The 15,991-nt window shown below is 36.6% G+C and overlaps 1 protein-coding gene across 1 annotated transcript; it reads right to left on the reverse strand.

The window, feature by feature from the left end:
* Positions 1-6,503: 6,503 nt before the first annotated feature.
* On the reverse strand, positions 6,504-13,479 carry LOC140795977 (uncharacterized). The gene is made up of 8 exons (XM_073148809.1): positions 13,118-13,479; positions 12,656-12,748; positions 9,717-9,928; positions 7,929-8,073; positions 7,772-7,844; positions 7,073-7,219; positions 6,859-6,984; positions 6,504-6,774 (listed from the first exon to the last, which is right to left on the reverse strand). Exons 1-8 carry the CDS (start codon positions 13,363-13,365, stop codon positions 6,715-6,717), a joined length of 1,104 nt encoding a protein of 367 aa, XP_073004910.1. The 5' UTR covers positions 13,366-13,479; the 3' UTR covers positions 6,504-6,714.
* Between the last annotated feature and the right edge of the window lie 2,512 nt (positions 13,480-15,991).

Consider the following 15,991-nt stretch of genomic DNA (forward strand, 5'->3'; position numbering starts at 1 on the left):
AGTAAAACCAAATCTAACATACTCTACCTCAAATTAAACACTCTTTACATATATGTCAAATGACATCAAATTAAAAAATATTATATTAGTTAGCATATGTACTCATATATTAGATGCAGATTTACAATATTTATAAGCGGATTACAACATTTAATACATTGATTTTATGCATATTATGATATTTATCAACATAATAGTAATTCTTTTTAAGAGGAAATTCCTAGACAACGTACTCGATATCATATAGGACACATTTTATTTTAAGTATTTGAGTGCCAAAATGCATTAAAGAAAATTACTTGAGTGCTACATGTGTTCATATATTTATCGCGGATTTGTAATATTTATTAGTAGATTATAATATTTATCAATGAATTACACTATTTTTCTAAATACTAACTATATAGTAAGTCAGTGTGCATGGTATAACATAATTTAACTCAAACTAAACATTCTACAAACCCGTATTTAAATATCAATTGATATCAAGCTTAAAAAAACAATCATATTAGTGAGCATATGTGCTTATATTTTTATTTGCAAATTTATAACATTTATCAACTAATCACAACATTTATCAACAAATTATCTTATTTTTAGTTTTGAAAAAGAAGAAGTCAGTAGACAACATATGCGACCCTAAACCAAACATTTTCAAGCAAAGATTGTATTACCACTGTTACCTAATTAGCTCTTGTTTAAACACTCTTTTTGAGTTGCTTTCATCATCTAGTAATTGAATTTATTCTCTCCCAATTAGAAAGCAAGAGATGATCTAAAAGAGAATGTGGTACAAATGCGATAGAACAATATAATATGATTCATCTTCCAAGTTGCACGATGGTATAAGCAGCTAAGTCGTAGGAACTGATCTTGATAGCTAAAACTCTATTATTGATTGGCCCTTAGAGGTAAGTATTGTTGAGAATTACACAGCCAAGTGTCAATGAAATTTTCCAAGTTGAAGAGCGTTAAGACTGTAGTTGGGAGTCTTTCCTCCCATTCTTGACCTACAATTCTGTAACACCCACAACCCTAAATACGTGCATGGCACGAGCCCACATGGCATGTGCGTGACACCTGACCATTTGTTTAGTTACTAATAATTAAATAAATCTGTATTAATAACATAAATTTATTCACAACATCTAAACTAAGAATAAAACAAGTTTAACTATCAACAACACACGGATAACACTACTTGGGCCCCACACAGGCCACAACACATCATCAAGAGCTTTTAACCATAAAATATACGCAATACTGGTATATACATCATTATACAAGTACAAAGTCACCTGTTAAAATATAAGACAAGAATAAAGACACACTTTGGAGAATGTCTACTAATACACCAAATAAGATAACTCATCTAACGCAAAACACTAACCACACACTATTCTTCACCCACTAGCAAAGTCTCTAAGGGAGTATCTTGCTCTACTCGTTCACCTGGGTTTTTGGAAAGGAGAAAACAAAGAGAGTCATGAGCTAAAGGCTCAGTGATTAGACCTTACCTCGAATCAATGATGTCAAATAGAGAGTAAATCATGTATAATATGAATCAGAAAGCAGCATGATACCATATATGAGCATGTATATATGTATCCTCAATGATATATATATGAATGAAATCAATTCTCATGAATGGGCATATTATATCCCTAACCAAAAATATATCGCATAATAAAATTACCATATAACATCACCGAATACAATAACATATCATGTATAATAATTATGATCCAATGATACTAGTCACATCAATGATGATGCATAATGCATACCAACCACTAGATAATCGTATAAGTCAGAGGCAAATATAATCCACATATCTCTCATTATCATAATTATTTGTCTCAACTCTGAATATCATCCGCCATGCTGGACTATGGTATTCGGCCCCAAACTCGATACAAATTATGTCACAAGCTCAGAGCATACCCTGTCATACGCTAAGCGTATCTCTGTAGATAAATTATACCCTGTCATACGCTAAGGGTATCTCTGTAGATAACTCATACCCTGCCATACGCTAAGGGTATTTCAGAAAGAAGTAATCATACCCTGCCATATGCTAAGAGTATATCAGTGATAGTTATATCCTGTCATATGCTAAGAGTACAACCATCAGCCATTACTATACTCTGTCATACTCTAAGAGTATGTCCAGTACCAGTCCAGACCAGATACCATTCTAGCCATCACATCACATCACATACACATGTATTTTTATGACTTCTTATACATAATAAATCATATACATATATCCAGTACTACAACAGATCATGCAACTCAGGAATTTAGGTAGTAAAGAAGCCAAGAGAAAAATGATGCAATGGCGACTCTAACCATATATCTAACACATGTATACTTTTGCTAGTCTATCATATGTATATTCATGAAAAAGATTATCTCGACATAAAACCATACCAGTATAATCATCTATATATATCACCAATATACTCATATCTCAGATCAGCCTAATCAAATGCATGATAAAATATATTTGACTGAAATCATCTCTATATAAAATTATATAATAATCCTAGAGGCAAAAACATGCATGTACATAAGATATAATATATCCTAATTTGAGAAAGACGTCTAAGGGATAAGACTACTCACCACCACTGCAAATACCAAACAATCACTCGTTCACGTTGTTACGACAACGATCAAGCTTCGATAGCTAGGTCCAGAGGGTCTTGAATAGGGGAGTCGGGATCTGAAATTATTTATAACAAATAATGTCAGTCTTTCTATTCATTAAAATTAACCCGGCAAAAAGATAATTTCTTGTTGTAATTATGTACTCTTCATTTCTATATTTGTTATGTTATTTATTAACTATAATTATATTATTTAATGGTGTATTTAAAATATAATTATCTGTCTATTATTCTCCTTGATAATTAAGAAAATAAGAATTAAGTTACTACAAATAATTATGTAAGAATATACGTACATAACCCTAATAATTACTATTACCTACCTAGGATTAAAATAGTAATTTATATTGTAGGTATTTTGCTAAACATGATATAATTAGAATTATATACTAACTATGATATAATTATATTTAATTTATATAAATTAAATATATTAAATTAACTAAACTAATTGAATAATTAATAACATAATCAAATATAATTAGAAATAAATAATGTGCATATATATATATATATTTATATTTATATAAACTATACAAAGTGTTGGGCTTAGCCTAGCACCATGCGCAGCAGGGCGCTGAGCCGAGCCTAGCACCACTTGTAGGGTGCAGTCTAAGAGGAAAGAAGGGAAGGAGGAGGAGGAGGAGAAGAAGAAGAAGAAGAAGGAGAAAGCGGAAGGAAGAAGAGGGTTGGGCCGTGGGGGAGGGGTGCGGCCGTTGGTGGCCACTCAGCGATCGGCCTCTCGCCGACGGCTCAATCTTTTTTTAAATAGTAAACATAGACTATATATTTCATAATTAATTAAAATTAATTCCAACAGAACCATGACAAAATGGAATCCATATCTAACAGAAAATTTTGTCAAAATACTTATATTAGCACAAGAAAAACTACAATGAATCTATTACGAACCGACTTAATCCGATCCGCAACGGTTTCGAAATTTAGATCCTAGCTTGATAGCCCTCCAATCGCTAGATGGATACTAGGGTTAGTTCGTGGTGTGAAGGGAGAGAAGTTGTTGTGGAAGAGGGAGGTTAGAGGCTGGAAGAGGTCGACTAAAGACTTGGGCGGAGGAAGGAAGGAGGTGGGAGAGGGCACCAATGGCTAGAGTTAAGAGAGAAGAAGGTAATACCAAAGCCAATTCCAATAACAAGATGTTATCTCAATTAGGGTTTCCTCCACATATATATAGAAGCTCACCCTAAGGACTCCTTAATTAATATAAAAACACCCCAAATAACCCTAACAATCCCTAACTTAACCCACACTTTCGTCGCAGTGCGTTCGAACGTGCCCGATTGCGTTCAAACGTGGAATTTCCGTTCTCTGTTGATGCAAACGTGATGTAGGCGTTCGAACCGTCGCATTTGAACACGCCCGTTTCTGTTCGAACGCGCCAATTTCGTCCTTTATCGATGCGAACATGATGTAGGCATTCGAACCACCCCGTTCAAACGTGGTCCTTGCGTTCGAAAGCACCCTGGCAAAAATAGATTTTATTGATTCTACTTACTCAACTAGATAAATAGGCTCATTCCCACAAACCCAATATCACGCGTATAGCCAATATGGATCAGATCGTATCACTCCACCATGCTTTTGTACACCTTGCCCTCAAGGTGTCAGCTCAGAGTAGCGGTCCATGAAGTCAGTTTCAGGCATCCATGTCGCCCCCTCCACTGGGCATCCTTGTCACTCCACTAAAATCTTAGTCATCCACTCATCCTGAACTCGAGTGCGTCGGCACGCTAGGATCTGAATTGGAGTAAGGGTACTTGGTTCGGATTCAGACTCTTCGGCTTCCGTCATCATTGGTTCGGGTGGAACACCTCCAATGGGCTCGGTAGGAGGAACTTGAGCCTTGAGATTCGAAACATGAAATACTGGGTGTATCTGCACCTCCTCCGGTAAGTCAAGGCGATAGGCTACCGGTCCAATCCTCTCGATCACCTAGTATGGTCACGTCTGATTGGGAATTGGTATAACCGAGTTTTGCCGATATGGTTGGAGCTTGATGAAGACCCAATCCCCAATCGAGAAGAACCTTTCTTGGTGCCTCTGGTCGTAAACTTGCTTCATCCTATTTTGGGTAGCCGCTAAGTGTATTTTGAGTCTCCTCAACACCTCATCATAGTCTCTCAAAACTGCATCTACCTCGGTTTGCTCTGTTCGTGCTGATGGCAAGTATGTCTGTAAGGTAGGAGGTGGTTGTCCATAGATAGCCTCAAATGGAGTCATGCCAATGGCCGAATGAAAAGTTGTATTGTATGACCAATCTGCTCATGGCAAATAAGATATCCATTGTCGTGGTCGCTCACGCACAAAACACCTCAAATACTGCTCTAAGCAATGGTTCAGCACTTCGGATTGCCCATCCGTTTGAGGATAATAGGCTGAACTCATCCGGAAGGTAGTCCTTTGGAGTGCAAAGAATTCTTGCCAAAATTGACTCACAAATATAGGATCACGATATGAAACAATTGATTTTAGCATACCATGCATCTTGGCCACGTCACGCACATAAACCTCAGCCACCCTTTTTGCTGTGTAAGGATGCGCTAAAGCTGAAAAATGCGCATACTTGCTGAGACGATCTATCACCACCAATATACAGAATGTCCATTGGCCTTGGGTAGACCATCAATGAAATCTATGGCGACATCCTCCCAAACCCTGGCTGGAATGGAAAGCTGTAATAACCCAACGTTAAAATATATATATATATATATATATATATATATATATATATATATATTTCCTGCACTGCATGGCACGACAGCTCGTGCCATGCAGTGGCAGCGAAGATGGGCGCCACGCGCCCCAAGCGCTGGCCCGGCCAACCTGGCCGAGCCAGCTGGCGCGGTGGGCCCCCGCCGCCGCAGCCTCCCTCCCCACCGCCTCTTTCTCTCTATCCACTGCCGCCATCACCTCTTCTAGCTCCGAGAGAAAAATGATGTAATGCAGACTCTAACCATGTATCTAATACATGCATACTCAAGATAGAGATCATCCCGACATAAAACTATAACAGCATAATCATCTCCAATCATCTCTATATATCACCAATGTACTCATATCCCAGACCAGTCTAATCAAATGCATGATAAAAGTTTCTCATGTAATCCATCTTGTATTTTCCATATTAGTAGATTCAAGCAAAGCATTTAAAGAAAGGCAAAGACCAATAAGTTAGAAACCTGGTTGTATGATTCTACAATGAAACAAATTGAAAAAAAATTCAATGTGAAAGAACTTAGGTATTTTGCGCAATACACTCGATAAACTTAAGACAATAATTTTCAACAGGAATATATTTTTTAATTAGTCGTAAGAAAAAGGACATTTTTGTCATTTTGGGTATTCTGAATTTTGGTCTAACCACAACTACATGGGGGTTAAATTGTATTTTCCCCTTTGTTATATGTAAATATCTAGATAAGAGGATGCTTTGTTCGTAATAAATCTGAAATATAGGTGGCTATTTGCAAAAAAAAAAAAAAAAAAAAAAACCTTGGTGAATAAATAATTATATTATAAATTCCAATTTCATTATATATAGACACACACATACATACACAAGTATATGATTGCCTACTATAAATAGTAAGTTGTGATTAAACTACGATTGTCTGCCATATAATAATCATAATTATATAAGAAAAATTCTCTTTAATCATAACATATACATATATACAAGCATTCACACAAAGGCCACAACTATTAATGATTTAAAATCACACTGGATCAAACTATAATGCCAAAAACATAGTGGCTGACAACTAGCTAGAACAAATATCCGAATGTTCTTATACTAAACTTCACAACTCAGAAGCAAGAACTTTCATGTACTGAAGGATTTTAAAAGTGAAACTGTTCAACATTACATCAAAACTCAGATTAGAAAATGGGGAACATTGGTTTAAGGTTAATAACTGATATATATATACAACTGGCAAATGGTGGTCAAAAGAGACTGAGCAATACTAAGGTACAGCAAGCTTTCCATAGGAATGTATCTTAGACGCACCAAGTTTGATGTCTAACTATGACGCTTCACAAAAGATTCAACAAGGGGATTTACAAGATTTGGAGCCTCATCCTGCATGCCCATTACTACACAAGTCAGCAAAGAAAAAAAATTGTCCTTGAATGAATAAGCAGTACCATATATGCATATATTAACCTGTGGGCAGTGTCCAACATTTGGAAGGACAATAAAATCTTCTACAACATCATAATTTGCATAAGCTTTTCCAAGTTCCACAGGCTCCCATGGGTCCTTCTCACCCCAAGCCAATAAAACAGGGCACTAAACAGAGAATAGAAGGGAAGGGAATGCGGTAAAGTAATGAGTACTAAACTATGAGAAAATAATAGCCACTAGACATTCTACTAACCTTCACTTTTGGCAGCAGCTCTTCTGGAAGAGGGCCATCTGAGTAGCAAATAAACTCAAGAAAGACATCAGCTGCTGCAGGATCAAGTCCTGGCTGCAGAATTATCTGAACCAACTCATCTGTCACTGCAGATGTGTCATAATAACACTAAGAGAAATTTTATCAGAGTTAGTTCACAAGTAAAACAAACAATGAAGTATGAGCTGTATAAACAACTGTAAATTTTATGGAAAATCGACATAGCTTATTAATGTCCTTGTAGTTTGTGTACAAGTGGTCATGGTTAAGTTTGAGGGCATATAGTATTGTCATCGATCATTCAATAGTCCTGCTTTTTTGTTTTAGTTTCGTTTGTCCTCCCTCTTGATCCAACATTTTGGTTTCAGTCACAGATAAGTTTGTTGCCTCTGAAACTAGCAATTCAACTTGTTTTCAGGGCTAAAGGATTGGTTGTTGCTATTGTTGTTGTAGGTTATAAATTGTGAATTCAGAAAGCTAATTTATTTGAGTATAACAATATGCTCCCCAGCTAACTTTCAAAAGTTAGTGTTCAGCACAGAATTCACACAGTCAAATGGTAGTGAAGTGAGAATTGGTTCATCCCCATCTCCCATTGGGTGGGAAGATCTATTAGCGGGGTCGATGTGCTTAACAAGTCTTGTGAAATTGTTTATGTTTAATACTGTTGAACAAGAATACCTGGCAAAGGATGCTCCTCACAGATTCTGGTGTGGCAACTGCATTAAAGAAAAGCTTTCCCACAGCTGTGTTCCTATCATATCAGAAAAATCTTGAGCATGAGCATGTTTAGACACAATGAAATCATTTAAAAGATTAATTCAGAATAATCAGTTACCTTAGCAGACTCTGGAATGATTTGATAAAAGGTCTCCCGTACCAAGGCTGTTTCTTGATGTGAAGCATCCGTAATGAGATATCTAGTAAGACAACACCCTTACAGACCAAAGGCTCCATGACAGCTGCCTGAAGACCAACAAGTCCTGTGAAGCATCTTCTCTATAAAATGGACCTCAAAGGATCTTATTAATAAGAGTTCAGAAGGTCCACTTTCAGATTATTTTGATAATAAAAGAAAACAATTTAATGAAGGTGATATCAAATCTGCAGTTACACATAATCACATAGCCAAGCACAAGACACTACTACATACACAGGGTGAAATATGGCCATCTTTGGAGCAATAACTTCAATACTCAGAACTGAAGACACAACATTATATTTTCTCTGCCCCCACAAAAGTTATACCAAATACCAACAAAAAGGATGAAACATAAATATTTCACCCAACACCACGAGATATTGGGGCTCCTTTCCTAGTTCTAGTTGAAAAAAGCTTGGGAATAATCGGTTGTATCGGTAGTGATAGTCATATTGACCGCTCGTATCAGATCGAATTATTTTTAATTATATAAAATTCTAAATATTATTTAAAATAAAGAAAATTTTCTAAAAATTTATAAAAAATAACAGAAAAATAAGAAAATAAAAATTAGTCACATATAAAACTTAAAAACTAAAAAAAATTCAGCAAAAACTATAATGAATTCCGGCTTAAATTTGATAAATTTTTATACTCGTAAACTTCTCCTGCTAAACAACAGTGAAAGAGAGATTCTTTCTTCACTAATGTTTTGTAGTAATAAGAAAAGATAGTTAAAGAGTGAGTTAGAAAGAGACAGAAGAGAAATGAGGAAAAAAACTCGTTCGAGTTCACTAGAGTACTAAGTAGTCGAAGGGGCTCACCAGATCGGCTACTAGATGAGCTTGGTAAAGTGTGAGAGTGGAAGGAGTGCATGCATGAGAGATAAAGAGTAAAAACTAAAAACTTAAAAGAAGATAGCTAAGGAAATCAATTATAAATGTCTTCTAGGTTAGATACATTTTAGATTCGACCTAAATCTTCAAATCAACCAAAATTAGTTGATTTTGGAAAACATGATATTAACAGACATAGGTATATAAGTATACATATGCATAAACTAGTAAATGTATTAATGAAATCAAGGATGGTTGTGCCATAGGCACAACACAACATGACACGTGCCGCAAGAGAGGGAGAAAAAAAGATAAGGAGACTACTCACCTTCACCGTTCGCTGCTCACCGTCAACACTTGTCGTTGACCTTATCAGTTATCATCACCGCTCGATAACAAGGTCAGCGACAATAATGTCTACGACGAGTGGCAATGGGTGAAGACGAACAACGACGTCAAAGGCAACCAGATCGCTGCTAAGAGAGGTCCGTGAGGCACCCCTCGTATCACATGCCGATTAGCACGGTTTATATTGAACGAAATAATATACACATATATTCCTATTATATGTTGCTCTCCTAACCTAGATATAATAAGCAAGTCATGTTGTTTTAGTTACATCAACATTTCAATCATTTTAAAGACAAGATATTTAGCTTAGATTTAAAATACAAAGATACAATGGAATAGTCATAAGAAGCAATTCATTTTTATGTGCTTCCTAAGAAGTTATAATACAAATGAAATAAATTATATAGGCAAGACAGCACAACTTCTTCCTGTTATATTGTATTCAATGCCCTAAAGTTTGCTGCACCTTGATTGATCAATTTTTTTATTGATAATGCAGTCTTAGTACGAGGCTTACCTCCAATAGAGTTGCATATAAAGAAAGCTTCACCCTTAACCACTTCGGAGCAAAAGTCAATTAGCTGTTGTGCCCATGTCTCAAATGTATAGAAGGAGCTCCCACCAAACTCTCGTGGATTTGGTTTATCAGAATAACCATAACCAATAAGATCGATAGCATACACTCTATTCGAGATTGCAAGAACAGGAATATTTTTTCTCCAATGGTCACTGCAGAGAGAGAAGGTAATCATGACTGTAAGTGTAAGTGCATCTATCATGTAGATCAGAATCTACCAACCATTTACAGATATATAACAACCCTCCGGAATTGAAGTAATACATGAATAATATAGATGAAGTTACTAGAACTTTAACATGATTAGTCTATTGCTCAAAAGTTGCAACATATAGAGTATTAAGATGACTACTATCAAATGCAATCTGCCATAAATTAGGAAGAACAACAATGCTTTGAAGCCTATCATTGAGAATATTCATTAGAAAATTTGAAACCTGTCTAATAAGGTATTGCGATTAGCTTCATCTACAACATGATTCAAATAAAAATGAAAACAGCTGCTCCAAAAATGGAGTAAACAAGTGAAAATTCAGAAGGTAGGAATAAATCTGAATGCTTGGAAGTACAACAAAACTCTCCAAGTCACCAGAGAAAATATCACCTCCTCCAACTTAGAAAGAGTTCCATCACCATTATCATTCAAGACTTTTACAGTGTGACGGTGTCAGATACAGCTGGTAATTTCACGTCCAAAAGGCATATAGAAGGATGGAGCATACTTTTATTGCTGTATGTGTATGTGAAATTAACACCCTTTAAGGATCAGAATGACAATTTCTTTAGTAATCAAAGATCACCACACACAACAATACTTTCAGTCTTGGAGGAATGGAAGAAGAGTAGGTAGTCTATCTCAGCCTTCTTTTGCTGACTCTTGATCTGGGCTTAAAAGCTTGTAATCTAATTTTCCCAACTTCTGCTGAAACTTTCATTGAATTGCCAGGATTATTGCTCCTAGATGTCATATCCAAATTCTAACCTTCTCCTACATGAAACTCATGAAAAATATGATCATCTTCAGATTCTGGTAAGCATTATTGTTATCTTGGATACCCTCAGTGTCACATGTTAATACTTCATCAGCAAGGTAATTGTCACCTGTGCCCATCAGGACAACATGGCACAACGATCCTTGGTCTGAAATGTAGCTCAAAATTGTCAGGAGGAGAGGGTTGGATTGAACAATGTCCGAAAGTCTTAAAAGAGGAGAGGACCATATTAATGTGAACAGGGGCATAAAATTTAGTTGATATGAATTAAAAAGTAATGCAGAAGACTATATGGTGTTATAGACTTATACTGGCTTATCTGTCCCTAAATACAATATAAATAAGGGTGCATATTATTATATGCAAAGAAAATTGGGGATGGATAGGATTATTTTGGAGAAGAATGCAAAAGAACTGCTGGAGATCCCAAGGGATTCAATGTAAAATCTTTGGGCCTTACCTAATACTGTACAAAGAATGCTATAGTATCTTATGTAGTTTTGTAAATGACATAGTTAAACATACCTAAAGACAGGGGAACATCGCTAAGAATTGGGCAACTAATATTAGGAGATTTCTTAGTGATTGGTATTGGGAGAGAGGGTTAAGGGAAATGCCTCAGTCACTCAAAGACTCATTTTTTCACCAAACCGGAGCTGCTTTGGTTCGGAAAATGTAAGCACAATTTTCTGCTCCTGTTATCTCAAAAAAAAATATTTATTTCTCTTTAGTAAAATATTTTCCTAGCAATCACTTTAAGAGAATTATAGTACCTTACTGTTCTTCAAATAGTACCAAGTATACTATAATCATAGATGAGATGACTTCTCTGTCATAGTATCGTGTAACATTGTGGTGTTAGTGGTATTAGGCTGTTAGCAATTTGATTAGTAGTTGTGGGCTTATGGGTTCTACTTGCGTTATAGCATAGTCTTGTCCCCTTACACTTGATGAAACGAAAAGTGAAAATTTGTATCAAGATCACATCTTGCATCTCACATGATGATGGACTCACCTGAATATAATGCACGACGATAATTGAATTATTCTTGTACATGCTAGTAGCCTAGTACAGGATGGTAAACTGAAGCTAGTCTTAGTTAGTAATTTAATTATACAGATTCTGAGACATTTATAGTTAAGAAGTTCAACCTAAGGATAAGTAATTAAATGCGAACTAGAAAAATGAGATGAGAAGACAAGTCAAATTTTGTTGTTTCTAGTCATGCAAAACAATCTTTAGGGGTATCTTCATTCTCCATGAAACTGGAATGAGCAACAATGGTAATATTTGAGATTTTAAAAATATACTAGAAGCATGGACATGAAGGAAAAGGAAACAAAATTTTGAGTAATATAAAAATCAGACATGATCTCAGCTGAATCTTGTAAAGGTATAAAGACAATGGAACTAAGCAGGTAGTCCATTAATGTTGACCAAAGGCCTTAATTTCTGAATAATAAGGAAAAATAAGAACCTTACAAAACCACAAGGAACTGAGGAAGAGTTATTATTCCTTTATTTTAGTTCTTAATTTCTGAATAACCAAAAACCTTTGAGTAAGCATTGTGTACATTTGAACAAAATAAACTGGCTTTTAGGAAAAGTATTGCAAGCCATCAAAAGCCCTCACTCTTTATCTATCTATCTATATATATATTATTTCTTGATTTTATTCTAACTAACAGTTAACATTAAGTGTATGTAGTAATTATCTGAATTCAAAGACAGCAAGGGCATTGAAATTGCAAAACAGAGATCAGAACCAACGTAGTCTAGTGTACATGATTAATTTTCCTGCACAAATTAATCATAGCATGTCGATGTTAGTACCTATAAAATAGAGTTGTTTGCAAGTGGGGAGAAATATTGTGTATGACGTACACCTGTTTGCCCCAAAACCATGAACCAGAACTAATGCAGGGCCAGAATTTCCAGCTTGCTGATAACGAATCTGGTAATTTCGCCAGTTCCACATGCTGCAAGACAGTAGATATAAAAAATCAACCCTCAAGTAGAGAATGACTAGATCACTTTTTTTCATCCTTTTCCTACTCTGAGGAAAGAAAGATAATATATAAGTGTTTCAAGATTTGAATGTAGAGGAGAAAAAGAAAAGATTGAAAATGAGAACAACAAACCAGCCGTATTCTCTTTATTACATGGATGAATCCAGGCATATTGAATCTTTTACATACGCAAAATAAAGAAGAAACGATTAATATATAAGCAAATAATTTCCCGCGAAGCCACCAATCACGATTAAGATTTAATCCAAAATGTGCTTGATAAAGTTTACCACTAATCATGCAATAAAGGAGAGAACTTCCATTGGAAGAGAGTAATACCCAGTTCGGACTTCAGGCTCAGGCGACATGGCCATCCCCGGCATTGGATCGGACTGCCGCTTATCCGCATCTGCGTCAGCTTTGGCAGCATTCAGACACGCAATTGAACTAAACCCATTTGAGGAGAGTCGAGAAGAGAGCGGAAATTTGCGCGGCGAGATGGTTAGAGAAGGCTTCGATGTGATAGCGAGGAGTCTATTCCGGGGATCGAGGAGAGGAGGAGAATGAGATGAGATGGAGCTCGCCATCGTTAATCCCAAGAAGGGAAGAGACTCCTCATGCGATCAGTAGATATGGGGAAAGAGGGCAGGAGGAGAAGAGGGAATTGAGGTTGTATGTTATTTGTGGTTAACGGCATTCAGTGGAACACGCGGCTTACGGAGGAGCAGGGAAGGATGTGGATTTTGCTGTTTAGTGACCAACTGCAAACCTGAATTGAATTTTTTTTTCTTTTTTTAATTATTAATCTTGAGTTCGAGTCCAAACAATAGTAATAAAAATTCACCATATATCAAATCCCAATAGTGATTAACGGAAGAAAAGAGGAGAGCCTACACTGGTGGGGCTCTTGCTCGATGATGGCCGATAGCTATGATAGACCGGCATGCTTACAAAAAAAGAGAGAGCCATCGATGGCTAAGACAGAAATGTGGAGAAAGAGACTATAGAGATAGGGAAAAACTTAATCTAACTAAATTCATCTCATATATATTTTATTTTTTATTTTGATTTTGAAATTATAGGACCAAATTTGATAGAAAAGCTTTAATATTAGTCTTTCCTATCAGGACTTATAAAATTATGTTTTTTAAAGTAAAAAGAGCTGAGATCAGCTATTAATGATTCTGTCTAAGGAATCAGTAGAAGAATCCTTCAAAAGAATATAACAAAGTTCAGATGGGAATAGATCGCCCGATCTTAAAACATAAAAATGGGCTGCTCTCCTCCCTGCCTAGCTGCCCGATCGACGATTATATTCTCCATAGACTTGAGAGATCCTAACATCCAAAAAAACAAAAAAAAGATATGACATTCAAAGACTATGTTCTAAATACACCATGGAGCTAATGTCTTCTTTTAAAAAAATTTGTGCCATCTTCGCTGAATATCAATCTATGATGATCTTGCTTCCCGAGTTTACCAATTGCAAACCTAATTAGATCGCTCATGCCTTAGACAACAACGCTAACATTGTCGGGGTCCACTGCTAAGAGACCGCAAGGAGTGTGCTTGAATTAGAGCGGAGAATGATATCTGCCTCTTATTGGCATACCCTGATAATACACAAACAATCTATAATCCAATCTTGATGCTAGGCCACCTACTTTCTCTATAGCCTAGGTGGAGAGTCACTTGTGGCCTAAGGGAATAGTTATAGTCAGTGGTGAGAGGAGCAACCTTGTGGGGCTTACTCCTTGGCCAATTAAAAGTTCCTCCAAAGCAACTTGTATTCCTTTACTTTTATGGAAGCCACAAACTAGACGAGTCGACCGTTAATCCTATTATTCCTTTTCAGCTCCTTATACTGCCGGTAGATCTTTGGCGCGGTCCACCACCTCCCTATGAGCCGACTCAATCTCATCCCAAAGCTCTCGAGCGTAATGACATCTAAATAAAATGTGATAAGTAGTCTCAATATGTAACCCACATAGAGTACAAAAGTCCTTAGGCTCCATCCTCATCTTGTATAAGAAGGATCGTGTTGAGAGTCTATTCCACAAAAGATTCCTATAGGAGGTGTGCACACGTGGAGCGACCACAAGGCTCTACAATGTCTTTTTACCTAGCCAAAAATTTTAAAAAGTAGAGGATAAGAAGGAATAGATTAAAGAAGCCTAAGACTCGCTCTTGGGGTGCGGCCACCAAATCCACACATTGGCTATGGTAGCATCCCCTAAAGCGAGCGATGTAATGTCGAATGCAAGATACCAACCACTATCCTTGATAAGCTAATTAGTAAATCAGTTGCTCTTAGCTATCAAGTTGGCCTCCAATAGCTTGTTATTCTATTGGCGAAGGTTCCAAAACTGCCTATTCCATGGGATGCTCGTGACCCACGGCTCCATAGTAGCCAAAGTGGTCTTCTTATTCCCAATGAGCTTCATGCACTTCATTCGAATATTTATAGCCATTTTGCATAAAATGCAGCATATCCGATAAATATTTTTAGGCACTCGAGCTCCCAAGGATTTAAGACCCCATAGTACTTGACAGATAAGATCCTAATCTAAGGTCTGTCCTTATTATTGGAGACCTTAGGAACAAATTTGCTTAAGAGAGCACCCCTAATAGTCTTGAACTTTTTCACTATAAATCCACATTCCACTTTCCGTTTGGATATAGTGTCCCAGTTCATGAGGTGGAGGCCTTTGCCCTTGCAAGAATCTCAAAGGAAAGCCCTTCTTCATGATCTCTTCCAACACTTAATTAGGAATCTAAGTGCACCCAAGCTAGTACGTGGGAATAGACATAAAAGCGGAGTTGATCAGTATCACCTTCATACTATAGAAAGCAGACTCCCCTTCTGACCATCCAACTTCTTACCTTATTCTGATTCCAATAGCCCTTTGCACTCCTTGACATTGACTTGGCCACCGGAGGTGAGTTATGAGTCACCCATTGAAAGTCTGAAAGTAAATCATTATTCACTTGCTTATTAAAAGGGTCGGAGAAAATCTAAGACACAAAAATGAGTAATTATGGAAAAAGTGGGTCTCCTTGTCAAAGGCCCCGATACAGCACAATCTAATTAGTAGGTTTTCTATTGATGAGGCGGGTTGTGTTTGTTACTAGACAAGGATATGCCACTTTCTGAGCAGCTAAGGTGTTGTTAGATATGTTTCTTTCTACAACAAAGCAGTATGCTCGGGGCCG

The sequence above is a fragment of the Typha latifolia genome, chromosome 10 (genome assembly GCF_019914945.1).
Source record: "Typha latifolia isolate L0001 chromosome 10, TyphaL0001v2, whole genome shotgun sequence".
Lineage (NCBI taxonomy): Eukaryota > Viridiplantae > Streptophyta > Magnoliopsida > Poales > Typhaceae > Typha > Typha latifolia.

Bases quoted from the DNA above. Each gene is read 5' to 3' on its own strand.
- LOC140795977 (XM_073148809.1), bottom strand. From the start codon at position 13,365: ATGGCGAGCTCCATCTCATCTCATTCTCCTCCTCTCCTCGATCCCCGG. The intron at 7,845-7,928 runs GTAACTGATTAT...CTGATATGATAG, and splicing joins TCATTCCAGAGTCTGCTAAG to GAACACAGCTGTGGGAAAGC. The intron at 6,985-7,072 runs GTTAGTAGAATG...TTCTCTGTTTAG, and splicing joins AGCTGCTGCCAAAAGTGAAG to TGCCCTGTTTTATTGGCTTG.